Here is a 12434-nt window from a genome sequence, read left to right on the forward strand (position 1 = left end):
AAAACTGGAGCTAAAGACCATACAAAGAAGAAAACAGAACTGATGTGGGAAGAGATGAAAAGATGAAAAACTAACTAGAGAAGAAAATTGGAATGAGGCAATTTACAAACGAAAATGAACAAACCACAGCCAGGTAACTCTGAACAAGATTAATTGCTACACATTTCCTTCCTCTTCACAACTTTTAGCTTATTTAATCTTCTATTCCACTTTTCTATGTAACAGTGCTATACTTTTGTAAACTCTGATTCCACTCTTACACGAGTTTGATAGCTGGGTGTTGAGCGAGATCCTCTGTTTGCATAAACTGGTATATCACTATTGACTTTGGTAATGTTACTCAAATTTAAGCCAGCCGAGGATATGCTCCATTGACTTTCATGGATTTATTTTTAATTTATTACTCTGAGTTCAGAAGCAAGAGCTCTGGATATAAATCTTGAACATAAATAAGACAATTTCCAAATCTAAACAGTAGAGCCACAAGTACCATACAGAAAAACAAGCTAGGCGTGTATACAACTGTCTGAAAAGTTAACCAAATGTTGCTGTGCATTTATTAGTAGTTTACTGTTTATTAAACAATAAATCAAGATCCAAAAAACCCAATTAATTTAAATGAAGTATTGTTTAGTGAAATGGGAGCCTGTCAAAATAATTGCTGGGAGGACAATTAATTGGTACAAATGTGAGTGCAAATTTTGTTTTTAAACTTTAAAGCGTGTCATTTGTAGTCTACAATGTATGTGCACAATACAAATTTCATACATTTTCCTCAGTGACAATAAAAAGCGCAGTTTATTATAAACTTAAGTAAAAATAAAAAAAAAAAAAATAAAATCACAGTTTTGTCATTGGTATGTGAAGGTTGTTCCAAGGGCCCATCCAGAGCTCCTCTTCATCCGACTGTGTGTGTTCACTGTGCGACTCCAAGGGCTCTTTGACATCCTCATTATCAACAACTGATTCTTGCTCTTCTGTGCTTTTCATTTTGGAGCCCCCTGGCTTTGTTACTATATTTTCAGCCCCTATAGTAGAGGAAGCAAATGAGACACTGCAAGGTCTTGTATTCATTTTATCACTAGAAGATGGTCCTTTTGACAATGTGTTCAGTGGGACATTCTCCTCATGTGTCACTGCAAGCTTGTCCAGTTTCTTGAATTGTTTCCCCAGCCTCACTGGAGATGTGACTTTTAAATTATTACCAAGGCAAACACGTCGGGTTCTGACAACAGAGCCATTCTGTGCAATGTAGATGTTACCATTGATGTTGTTTTGAATATTCGGGTTATTAAGACGATTCCTCTGGCTGGAATCAGGAGCGCTGTCTTCCCCAGTGGAGCTGGTCTCATACTCTGGGTCGACGATCAACTTAATCTTTTTCTTTCTGGCCCACTGTTTGACAACAAACAGAAATGTTATTAAACCTTAGCACTATTTCTTACATTTTCCTGCCCTTTTTCTATTTGTTTTTTATCTTGTCTTTCATCTAGAGACTCATATGAATTTTTATTAACTTGTTCTTTTGTACCATTCCCTTTAGCTTGCACACAGATCTTTCTTAATTGTTTTGATTACCACTGTGTGCGTCTATCATATATACCTAATGCTTGAACACACAAACAATGCTTTGTACTAAAAAGTTATAACACTGATAAATCCATGTTAGTTTATGAACAGCATAATGCAAGACAGAGTGTATAAAAACTGATGGTTTTGTTCCAATTTGGAAAGTAGTTACAAATTTGGGTTGTTTGGTTTTTGTGGGGTTTTTTTTGGGGGGGTGGGTGGGTTTGGTTATTGTAGTTGCTGTTGTTTTTTTGTTTTCTACAGATGCATTCAGCTGTGCTCCCATTAAGTAGAAGTGCACCTTCACTGGAGAATCCTGAGAATGGAGATATTACTTTCTGAAAGAAAGCTTCTGGGTATCACGATAGTAATACAAGATGGTAAGCCAGTCATATTTTGACAAAGCAATGTCTCAGTTTGTCTTACAAAGAAAAACAACTAGATTAATAACCTCTTCTAACAGGAACTAGAAGGCATTGATGATGAAGCCATTGTGTAAATGATACTTCTAAGAAACTTCTGTACTGACGGGTCAATGCTAGGATGGCCTTAGAAGTTTTCTTCCAGAGCATTACTACATTGTAAATTCAGTGCAGAACTGGCATTGAGCAGGTCTGGTTTATATGCATAACACACCAAGCAGAGAAAGATCTTGGGACCTACACAAGTGAAATTCTCAGGCATGACGTTCGTAAAATTGGCTGGTTAAAAAAGAAAAACTTGATATAAGGCTTTGTTCCAGTTCCAATCTAGTGGAAACTTTGTTGTTAAATGGGAGATGGTGGGGAAAAGAGACTTCAGATTTTATGTAATTTTTATATTTTTTAAAAGACTTAACGTAAGCGATTTCCATGTTGCTGGGACTTTATACTAATAATGATTACACAAAGCACACTACTTATTTTAATTTATGATTGATCTTTTTAAAATAAATGCCTCCTTTCAGTAAACTGAAACAAGCTACTATAATTCTTGAATTAATAATGAAAACACTGTTATTTCACTAAGGCAGCAGATATCATCACAGTTAACTCCACTGCAATCCATACACATGCACACAGTAAAAGCCAGGTTTTAGAGAAAGAAAATCATGCAAGGTACAAACAGTGGTGATTACTCTTAAGCTTCTGAGAAATTATACTTCACACAAATTACTTAGATGCCTACTCTTTTGCTCCTGATAAAGACATACAATTTTCTTCACACAGATATATTCAGGTGGATGAAAAGACTGAGTAGTTTAAATGGGATTTATGCTAAAACACTCTGTGCAGCGACAACTCCGTGCTATGTGGGAATAAAAAAGGTAGATAAGCGATCATAAATCTAGTTCACATTTTAACTGGAATTAAAGACAGTAGTTTTAAAATTACTATCATGCTTTGCAGCTGAACACCAGTTGTCCTGCCAAGGTAACTCCACAGCAGGCTCAAGTACCTTAAAAATTTAAATATTTTTCTCTCCCCCATCTAACAGAGACTTCATGGCAGACCTTTGGTGCATATATCAGAATTTGTAATAGCTTTAAAGTACTCACAAGACTAATCCAATACTGGCTCAAAGCTTTAATTTTATTTAGGCTTCTTATGGCTTATTTGGATAAATCTAGTGGTTGTGAAACAACTTGGTAGCTGTGGGTAATAAAGCACAGATAGCTTGTTCATATACAAAGCTTACAAACTGTGTGCTGACAGCACTGATAAGAGCTCTGTGAGGAGATATATCCTTCAAAGTTTGCTTATTACATGAAAATGCCATTTGTGCTGTCAATAACACAGGTCCTTCCCATGCAATCATGCTCATTTTGAGCTGAATTGTGCTAATGGAAGCACTACAAAATTTCTCTATTGAATGACATCAGATATTGCAGGATACTGAATTCTAAAAGGCAAATACCAAAATACAGAACATAGATGATGGTCACCTTCAGCAACACTTAGCTGTTAGGCATGTCAAACTTTTAAACAGATGTTTAAAAAAATAATAAAATCACTGTACTGTTAGGTGGGAAGGACAGATGCTGGCAACGTAATCCATTTTCTTTTCTGACCGAGCTCACTTTGCTCACCTACCTCTGCATTCCTGTCTTGTACACCACTGTTACCTGAAACCTGAATTCCATGACCCAGAAACAGTTTAATCCCAGCTTTGCTAGTAACACTCTGCAGTTTCAGAAGCATTGCTTTGCTGCAATTTCAGTTGTCTTCCCTAAAAACAGGGCTAATGTTTACAGCAGAGAACTCATTTGAAGATTAGCAAATGTTGTATGATGGGAATGTCGTATGGCTTCACATAAAGTGAAACCATGTATGACTTCTAAGTCTTTTCATCCTCATTCCTGTTCTTCACTGAATTCCAGGTTTTGCCCTTTTTCCTTACTGCAGCATTCCATTTTGTGACAGACACAACCTGCATGAACACAGGCTCCTTAATAGGGTTGTGCCATCAGGTTCACCAAGCTATCCATTACAGCTAAAGCAAAATGCAATGCTACTTCAGAATGTGCATAATTCAAAAAGGATTAAATCTAACAAACAACACAATGCCTCTTTAACCACATTACTGAAACTAGCAGAGAAAAAGAAGTACTCCTTCACACCACTGCTTAATGAAAATTAATTTTTCTAGATCTACCATTAAGTGTACCTGAGTACTGTCTCAGAGGAATTATATTAATTTGGTTTTATACTGTTTATCCTTAAGACAGGATTCAAATGCTGAAGCAATAAGCTTTAACATTTTCTTTTTGGCTATCTTTAGTCAAGTGTGTATTTCTTAGGAAAGACCACACAGAAGGCACAGCAAACAAGATCATTCTTCACTGCAAAATGTTCACCTACTGTCGCTCCTTTTTAAAAGGATGTAGAATCACCAGCAGTCTCTGACTCTGTAACAGCAGTATCCAGGGTCTCATCTGACTGGGACTGACTGTTTTCCTGGGACATCTCTTTTTTTATTTTCTTTCTTTTTGTGTTGGTGTCAGAACTTTGATTCTCAGACTCAGGGGAAGTAGTGGTTTTACCAGAAGTGGCACTAGTTATGCTTTTTGTTGCTTTAGTTCCTTTGGAAGTAACAGTGATTTCACTTTCTAGACAAGAAGATTCGTTCTTACTGATGGCTTCCTCCCTGTCACTAGCATCTGTATCAGCCTCTTCTGTGCTTTCACCTTCACTATCCTTACCATTAACAGCTGATTTTCCTTTCTTGTCTTCTTCAGTAGCATATATTTTTGCATTGGCGGATGTTTCAGAAACTATCTTATTTGAGTTACCTGCTATCTCATCAGGGATTGCACTAACTTGCTCAACATCCACTTGTTCATCTTCTTCTGACACTTCTTCTATTGTTTCTTCTATTTCAAGGCTGGCAGAAGAGGTTTTGCTCTTATAGCTGGATCCTGAAGCTTTCCTGTAGCTCGTCTCCTTTTCACTACCTGATACATTAGAGCTAATACTTGATTTATGGCTGGATTGCCTCGCTCTGCCACAAGAGCTACCTTCTCTACTTTTTATACTGGACCTTTCAGTGCTTCTTCTACTGCTGGACCTGCTACTCCCTGATTTGCTGTATGAACTTCGTGTAGATGAGCTCTTTGACAGGCTATCATCTTCATCACTGTCAGAGTCTTCCTCATCATCATCCTCTTCAGATGAGTCCTCCTCTGATTCACTGCTAGAGCTAGATGCAGAGTCATCATCAGAATCCCCAAAATCATGCCCAGTTTCTTCATCTGAATCCACAGTACTTTCAGTGGCTTCATCTTGGTCCAGAGTAATTTTCAAGTAGTCTTTATCTTCTGATTCTGAGCCAGAGCTGCTACTTTTCACTGATGATTCATCTGAAGTGTATTTTCTTCTCTTCTTTTTCTTCTTCTCATAATCACTATCCTCATGTTCACTCTCTGCTGTGATATTTATTGAAACTCCTGATTTTGCTTCATCTCTTTCATATTCTTCCTTTCCTTTTCCTCTTGCATGCACTAAATCTTTTCTAATAGGCTCTTGAAATTTTCTAGAGACACTAATGCGTTTTAACACATGATTAAGTTTTCTCATCGAAGGCCTGTCATCTGTCGATTTCTGAAAGTAACTTCCCCTGATAATCATACTTTTCTCACTATCCATTTGGCGAGCTGACATCAACTTGGCGTAACTGGAATCTTTCCTACCACCCTTCACTTTATGCAGAATCATTGGGAATATCTTTGCTTTCTTCCACGGAGAATGAGCAGACTCGGTTTTTCCTATCGTTTTGTGAGCACTGACTGCTACACGACTTAAATGCATCACTGCTTTTAGTTTCCTTTTTCCCTGGCTGGTCCTATATACTCTTCCATGTCTGAGATCCATCCCACCACCTAAAGGTCTGCCTTCTATTTGAGCCCCTGCTCTTTGGCTTATACCTCTGCTTGAAGGACCTCTGCCTTGACTCATCCCCTGCAAATTATGAAAATGGAACTTGATTACAATTTGAAAGATAGTCATTGTGAAAACTTTTACCCTAAAATAAATCAGTAGGAACAAATGCAGTGTTTTTCCCAGCATAAAAACTAACTTACCTGTTTTAGAATAGCTTTTTACCAAAGTTATGGAGGAAGTTATACTTCTAGAACAGGCTGCAATTACATAACTACCTTATTCTACAACAGGGAAAAGTACTGGCTCAGAAATTTATCTCTTCTCATTTAATTAAAACCCATGGATTTAGAGTCTAATATTTCTGAAAATCAGATTTTAAAAAAGGGAACATTTATGTCATGTTTTTCCTGGCTGCCACTGATATTTTAAAATTTCTTTGCATTCAATTGTGAACCTTATGATAAATGAGTTCAGGTGACTGCTTTTCTCAGTGGAAAATCACCAATATAGGCTGAATATTAGTAATACCCCATTTGGTTAACAATATAAAATGATATTACCTAAAGCTATGTGGATTTTTCTTTGTAATCGAAATCTACATTGAGGGAAAAATAGAAGTGGCTATTAAAAAACTTTGCAATTCCTTTTTATTTCTAGAAAAAGAGAAAGAGGTGCTGACACAAACTTTACCAGTCATTAGAAAGGCAAGCAATGATTAATATTGGAAGAGCTGCTTATTAGGTATATACAGAATCCAATTTTCTAATAAATTACAAACTACATTTGACAAAGTTTAATGGTCCATCTTGTTGCAGAGGCAGAATTAACACACCAGAGATACTTACCTCTTCTGCTGTTGATCCATGTGGACTATAGTAGTAGCCACCGTCACTTTCCACCATGACTTCCCCATATTCGTCGTACATCCCCGAAGGAGACAGCAGTCGTCGTCGGCTCCCATACTGAGGCAGTTCATACCTGGCAAAACCACCATTTTCTTTTCATATGTGCACCAATGTGTTCACATGTGTCTCCTCACACAGCAACAAATGCACATGTTCACATCCCCAAAGGACAAGAATTTATTTGCTTTCTTTTCTCTCTAACTTTAAACAGATTATTATTCTTTTTTCCTTAGTGGTAACACAATCCAAAACCTCTTCTTATTGCAATTGGCTGCAAGCCCATGAAAACTAGAAGGTGACCTTAGGGTGTCTCTGGGATCAGTCAAGAATCCCCCAACTACAGTGACCTTCTTTACAGATCACTACACCTGATTTTTGGAGGATCCTTTTTATAATAAGGGAATGAAAGATCAGGTTCCCTGGGATCAATTCTGGAGAATCCCTGCGAGCTTGTAAGAACAGCAATAATCCTTAAAATGCTTTCAGTCAGATGGGCATTATCAGAACAAGGCAGGATGAAATTTTTCTAGATAAATGTAAAAGGCCAGACAGTGGCTGAGAATTGTGAGCAGAGAGAAACAGTTGCTGTACTCAGGCTGGTGAGCCACAAAAGGGGAGGAGAGGATGGAAATTTATTTCCAAGGTGGCAGAAATATGTAAACAAAAAAGTGAATATGAAACCAGCATGATAGATGGGGTATGCATTCTCCAAGCATAATAGATTCCTAAAGAAGCAAGGATTTATACAACACCCCCTTAACTTTTAAAAATAGTTTTGTTGTCCGTACATGACTTTGTGGACACAAAGATTAAAGTAATCCTGAGGCGAAGGGAAATCTCCAGATTACATGCCGTAAAAAGAAGTTTCACCAACCTGGAAAACTGCATTTTCAGAAACATAGAGGAAAAATTAAAATATACCCATGCTCATAGCTGTAGTAATCTTGCCCATAGTATTCCTGTCCTGGATCAATTCCAGATTCCATACTTAACTCCTGTCAAAACAGAAACACTGAGTGAATGCAAACAGTTACATACAGCAATGACTGATGAAAAAGGAGCGTAGAAAAGCGTATTAAAGTGCAAACAAGTAAAATAAAAAATTTTAATAATCTGAGGAACACTTAAAACTGTCAAAAGCCATAACGAGAAGCCTACAGGAGCTTTAAATGACCCCTTCTCTTGTGTATTCTCTGGAAGTAACTGTCTGAAATCAGCTAAATGCAGATGCTGTCATGGTTCTGGGACACTGTCTTACTTATCCTGTACAAAACCCTCATTCAGTAACTGGAATGGACTCTGCAAATGCCCTGTCACTTCTTGCACCTCTCTCAAAGGAAAAAACTGCATTGAAAGATTAGGGCTATTTTACCTACATTGCTTGCCAGGACTCTTTTAAAATGTTTTCTCAAACATCAACAAGTTAGCAGTGGCCTAAGCTAAGTACTTTCTCATATCCTACAAAAGTGGCATGCATGTTGTCTCTATCTCACAGCTTCCTATAGGTTTTCCTTCAGTCCAACGAAAAGTTGTGTCAGAGCATCTCATTGTAATTACTTATAATGACTGCAGAAATTATCACTATTCTGTACCACAAAAATACCATCAATAGCAATGTGTCACAAAAGCTACATTTCCTCTATTGCTTATTCTGGAAACAATACTGGGTCTAAAAGATCTGAAATAGAAAGTACTTGGTTTATAATTCAGATCTGCCTTTGCACTTCAGAGCAGTGTCCTAAGGCTTCCATTATCCTGACAGGCCAACTGCTTAGTTCAACTCTAGGTACAATAATCAATTATCAGTTGACTGACAAAAAATAGATTGCGGTTGGACAGTGAGGAAATTACTTTGTTTGTGAATCTGGACATGAAACTAGGAAAGCTTTTAGTCTGTGTGATCCAAGTCTATGGGAGCAGCTGAAAGATGCTCAAAGGGAAAATACAAAGATGCAGTAAATTTGAGGTATTTATATAAATGTGATAACAATGTTTGGACTTCCCTTTTTATCTAAGAGTCAGGGAAAAATATTACTTAAGTTTTTATTAGGAAATTATGTAAAAGCCATTTAAAAAGTTATAGAATAATTAAAAAATAAAAAATAGAGGTACCTCTGGTCTGAGAAGAGAAGGTCTCAGCAACTGCTGTTGCTATAGAAAAAAAATTAGAAAGGGGTAATTAGGCAGCAGTAATTAGGATGCAGGTAATTTGTGTTTGAGTAAAGATTGGAAAGAAATCCTAAAACCACAGGTGTTTATTGTACAGTAGTCACCTGGGTACTTCCATACTAAGTGAGAAGTAGAACACTGCTAAGCACCTGATGTAATAAAATAACTTTACAGTCCACTATTACTTTTGCCTAATAGAAAGATCAAATTCCCAGTTTCTGTGGTGATTACTTAAATTATTCAACTTAACCTCTATCACAGCCAAAGAGAACTATCATGTGGTGTATGTTGGAGACAGCAAAGAGACAATGGCAGACAAAAATTATCCACAACAGGTAGAAAGCAAATCTATGGGAATCTGCAGTAATGTCAGTGATTCAGCTATAAAAAACCTGAAGTGATTTGACTTCTTACCCAAGCTTCTACTGCAATTCCATCACTTTAAATCTCTATCTATTCTCAGATACTTCTGTGGCTTTTAACTGAGTACTTTGCAACCACAAATACACTTTAATTCTCAATACCAGTAGGACAGTGAAGGATTATCTCACTTGTTTTCTCTACAGCTTATGTGTGATTTCTTTCTGTATGCAGCACACAATGCAAAAAGCATGTTCACATGAGGGAAAACACCCCAGCAGGCTGCATAGAGGATGATATGGCTGTTCTCAGGTGTGTCACAGCTAAACACAAGTTATATTTGGTAGTCATGATGTTACTCTCCAGCTCCAGTTTTCTGCAAATTGCAGACCAATGCACAGCACTTGCTGTTTCGTAAATTAGAATCAGATTTACTCAGGAAAATCAATCAGGAAAACCAAGTTTTGGTATTGTCCCCATACTCCCCCCAAAACTTGATGGCACTGTATTAAGTTTCTTGGCCAAAAGCAAGCCCTGAGAGATAGGGATGTTCTGTATCTAAACTGAGATACACAAATCAACTCTGCAAAGGGAGGAAAAATCACAGCAGAACAACAGAGGTCTTGCAATTTCAAGACACTACTGAATAAGGAGCTCCAGATACACTTCTTATGGTTAGTAAAATTGACCTAGCTCTCAGCACTAAATGTCAGCCCTTATGTCTGAAATGTATTTTGGAGAACTTTCCAATTATTAAGTGAGTTTGCTCAGATTTCTGAAAGAAACTCTCTGTGCCATTTATTGCTGGAGAAAAAGATGTTGCGAGAACAACAGACTACACAAGTTGCTGAGAAGGTCTATGTAGTCCATTATCTGGCCTGTAACAGTGGGCAGTGGCGTGTCATAAGAAAACAGAGAAAGCATGGACGGAATTCCTTGGCAAACTGCTTTTGGCAATTTGTCAAGCAGCAATAGCCATCTCCTAGCCTGGAAGTTACATTTGTGCCACAATAGTGAACCACTTCATATTTCTCTCTCTAAAACACCCAGTAGCAATGAGTTTCACAACATAGGTTGTATGGGAAAAGTATGCTGATGCAACTAATATTTTAAATGTAACTGGGGAACAGCCTTACCTCTTGCTGTGCATATCCTCGCCTAGAAGTCAAAAAAAAAAAAGAAAAAATATTAGTATACTTCTGTGAGACTACATAAAGACGCATATTGCCATTCTTTCTGGAGAGAGGTGAAAAGATAATGTAATTACAAATATTACTAGCAAGAAAAGAAATATATATCTACAAATACAAAAAATGTTTTTATTTAGATTTGCTCTGGACATGAGTCATTGCATGAAAAAGGCTAGTGAACCTCTAGGATCTTTTCTTGCTTTAGATTACAAATGAATGAAAAGAAATCCCCAAAAGCCAGAGAGCCAGTGCACCCTGTGGAACTCAGCAAAGGGAAAGGGGTGAATGCTGTTTGCCTTTCTTCGTGTTCCTGTGACAGACATCCTGCCCAGTCAATCTCTCTGTTGTCCCAGAGACCTACAGAGACCATCTACAGAAAGACTCTCTTATTTCACGCATCTGCTTAAGCAGTAAAACAGCTTCTCTTCTACTTCTGGACTTTCTGTATTTACTCAGTACTTACCAGAAATTGGCCTGGAGCGTCTGTTACTAATTTCTTGTAGAATGTAATGTAGAAATATTACACATTTCCTAACATTCGCTCAGCAGGGGGGAGTTAAATTATTTTTGCTACCTATGATTATTTTGCCAAAGGCTTTATGCTTTTGATCTTACTGGAAGTTTTCTGTTGTTTTAATTCCTTTTCTTGAAGCCATTCATATGCATGGCAAATACACTTGTGTCCAAGAAGTTCTCTATTTTCACATTTTGTGACAAAAGATTAAAATTGCTTAGACAAAACTAGGGAACAAAAATTTTGGCATTATTATTAAGGATAAGCTTGGCTTTTTTTTTTTTTTCTTTCTAAAGAAAGAAAGGGTAAATGCTCAAAATTATGTTGAGCTTAACCTAGTACACATACAGCAGTCAACAGAAAGTCTTTAATTACACTGGAGTAAATAATAAAGAACAGAGTAGAAGTCCTTTTATTCTTTAATATCACCATCTGTGAAGTTTAGTATTAATAGTCAGCACATGGAACTGATTATGAGCATTAAATTAATGCTGTTGCCCATATAATATAAACTAATGAACAACTGAAATGAAGATTTATCATTGAAAAATCATAGAATCATAGAATAGAAACATAGAATAGGGTTGGAAAGGACCTTAAGATCATCTAGTTCCAACCCCCCTGCCAGGGGCAGGGACACCTCACACTAAACCATGCCACCCAAGGCCTCATCCAACCTGGCCTTGAACACTGCCAGGGATGGAGCATTCACAACTTCCCTGGGCAACCCATTCCAGTGCCTCACCACCCTAACAGTAAAGAATTTCTTTCTTATATCCAGTCTAAACTTCCCCTGTTTAAGTTTTAACCTGTTACCCCTTGTCCTGTAACTACAGTCGCTGATGAATAGTCCATCCCCAGCATTCTCTGTAAATCATCTGTAACTTTTCAAAGCCCACTTGAGGAACATTGTTTAGTTTCCATATTGCCTACACAATCTTCAGATAAAGAAGGTCTTATGTTGCACAGAAGATAAGTAAGCCTATTATTCTTGATGGCTCTCAAGTAGTCACCATATAGCAGATTAAAAACATAAGTAATTCTAATTAAATTTGGAATTCAACTTTCTTAAAAATAGCACCACGCTGTGTTTGGAGAGATGCTTATACTTCTCTTACAGTTTTGTATGGCCATGATTAGAGGAAAAAAAACAAACCAAAAGACAAAAAAAATACCCATTCACTCAATACAGCACAAGGATCTATTCTGACAAAATGGCAAAGGTCAAACCAACATAATTTGTTTCCAGGAAGTAATTAAAACACTCTACCAAGGGAAGACTTGCTTCTGGATAAAGTTTATCAGCCAGACTTCACTGCAGTCAGTCAGAGAAATCTTCAGTGCAAAATGGGAAGCAAGGACATAGTGC

The 12434-nt window shown here is 37.3% G+C and overlaps 1 protein-coding gene across 3 annotated transcripts in view; it reads right to left on the reverse strand.

Moving 5' to 3' along the window:
- Positions 1-475: 475 nt before the first annotated feature.
- The window catches only part of PCDH15 (protocadherin related 15), a gene marked incomplete at both ends in the record, with an annotated part of 382058 nt that continues 370099 nt past the window's right edge, over positions 476-12434 (reverse strand). The window contains 6 exons of one of the 3 annotated variants that reach the window (XM_080620327.1): positions 476-1395; positions 4542-6005; positions 6773-6905; positions 7754-7827; positions 8945-8983; positions 10498-10519. In XM_080620327.1, the coding sequence (XP_080476453.1) occupies positions 841-1395; positions 4542-6005; positions 6773-6905; positions 7754-7827; positions 8945-8983; positions 10498-10519 (2287 nt within the window). Of the gene's footprint in view, positions 1396-4421; positions 6006-6772; positions 6906-7753; positions 7828-8944; positions 8984-10497; positions 10520-12434 lie in introns of those variants that run through there. The other 2 variants (XM_080620329.1, XM_080620328.1) reach the window with 2 other exon arrangements.

This window comes from Psittacula echo, assembly GCF_963264785.1.
Source record: "Psittacula echo genome assembly, chromosome: 6".
Classification (NCBI taxonomy): Eukaryota; Metazoa; Chordata; class Aves; order Psittaciformes; family Psittacidae; genus Psittacula; species Psittacula echo.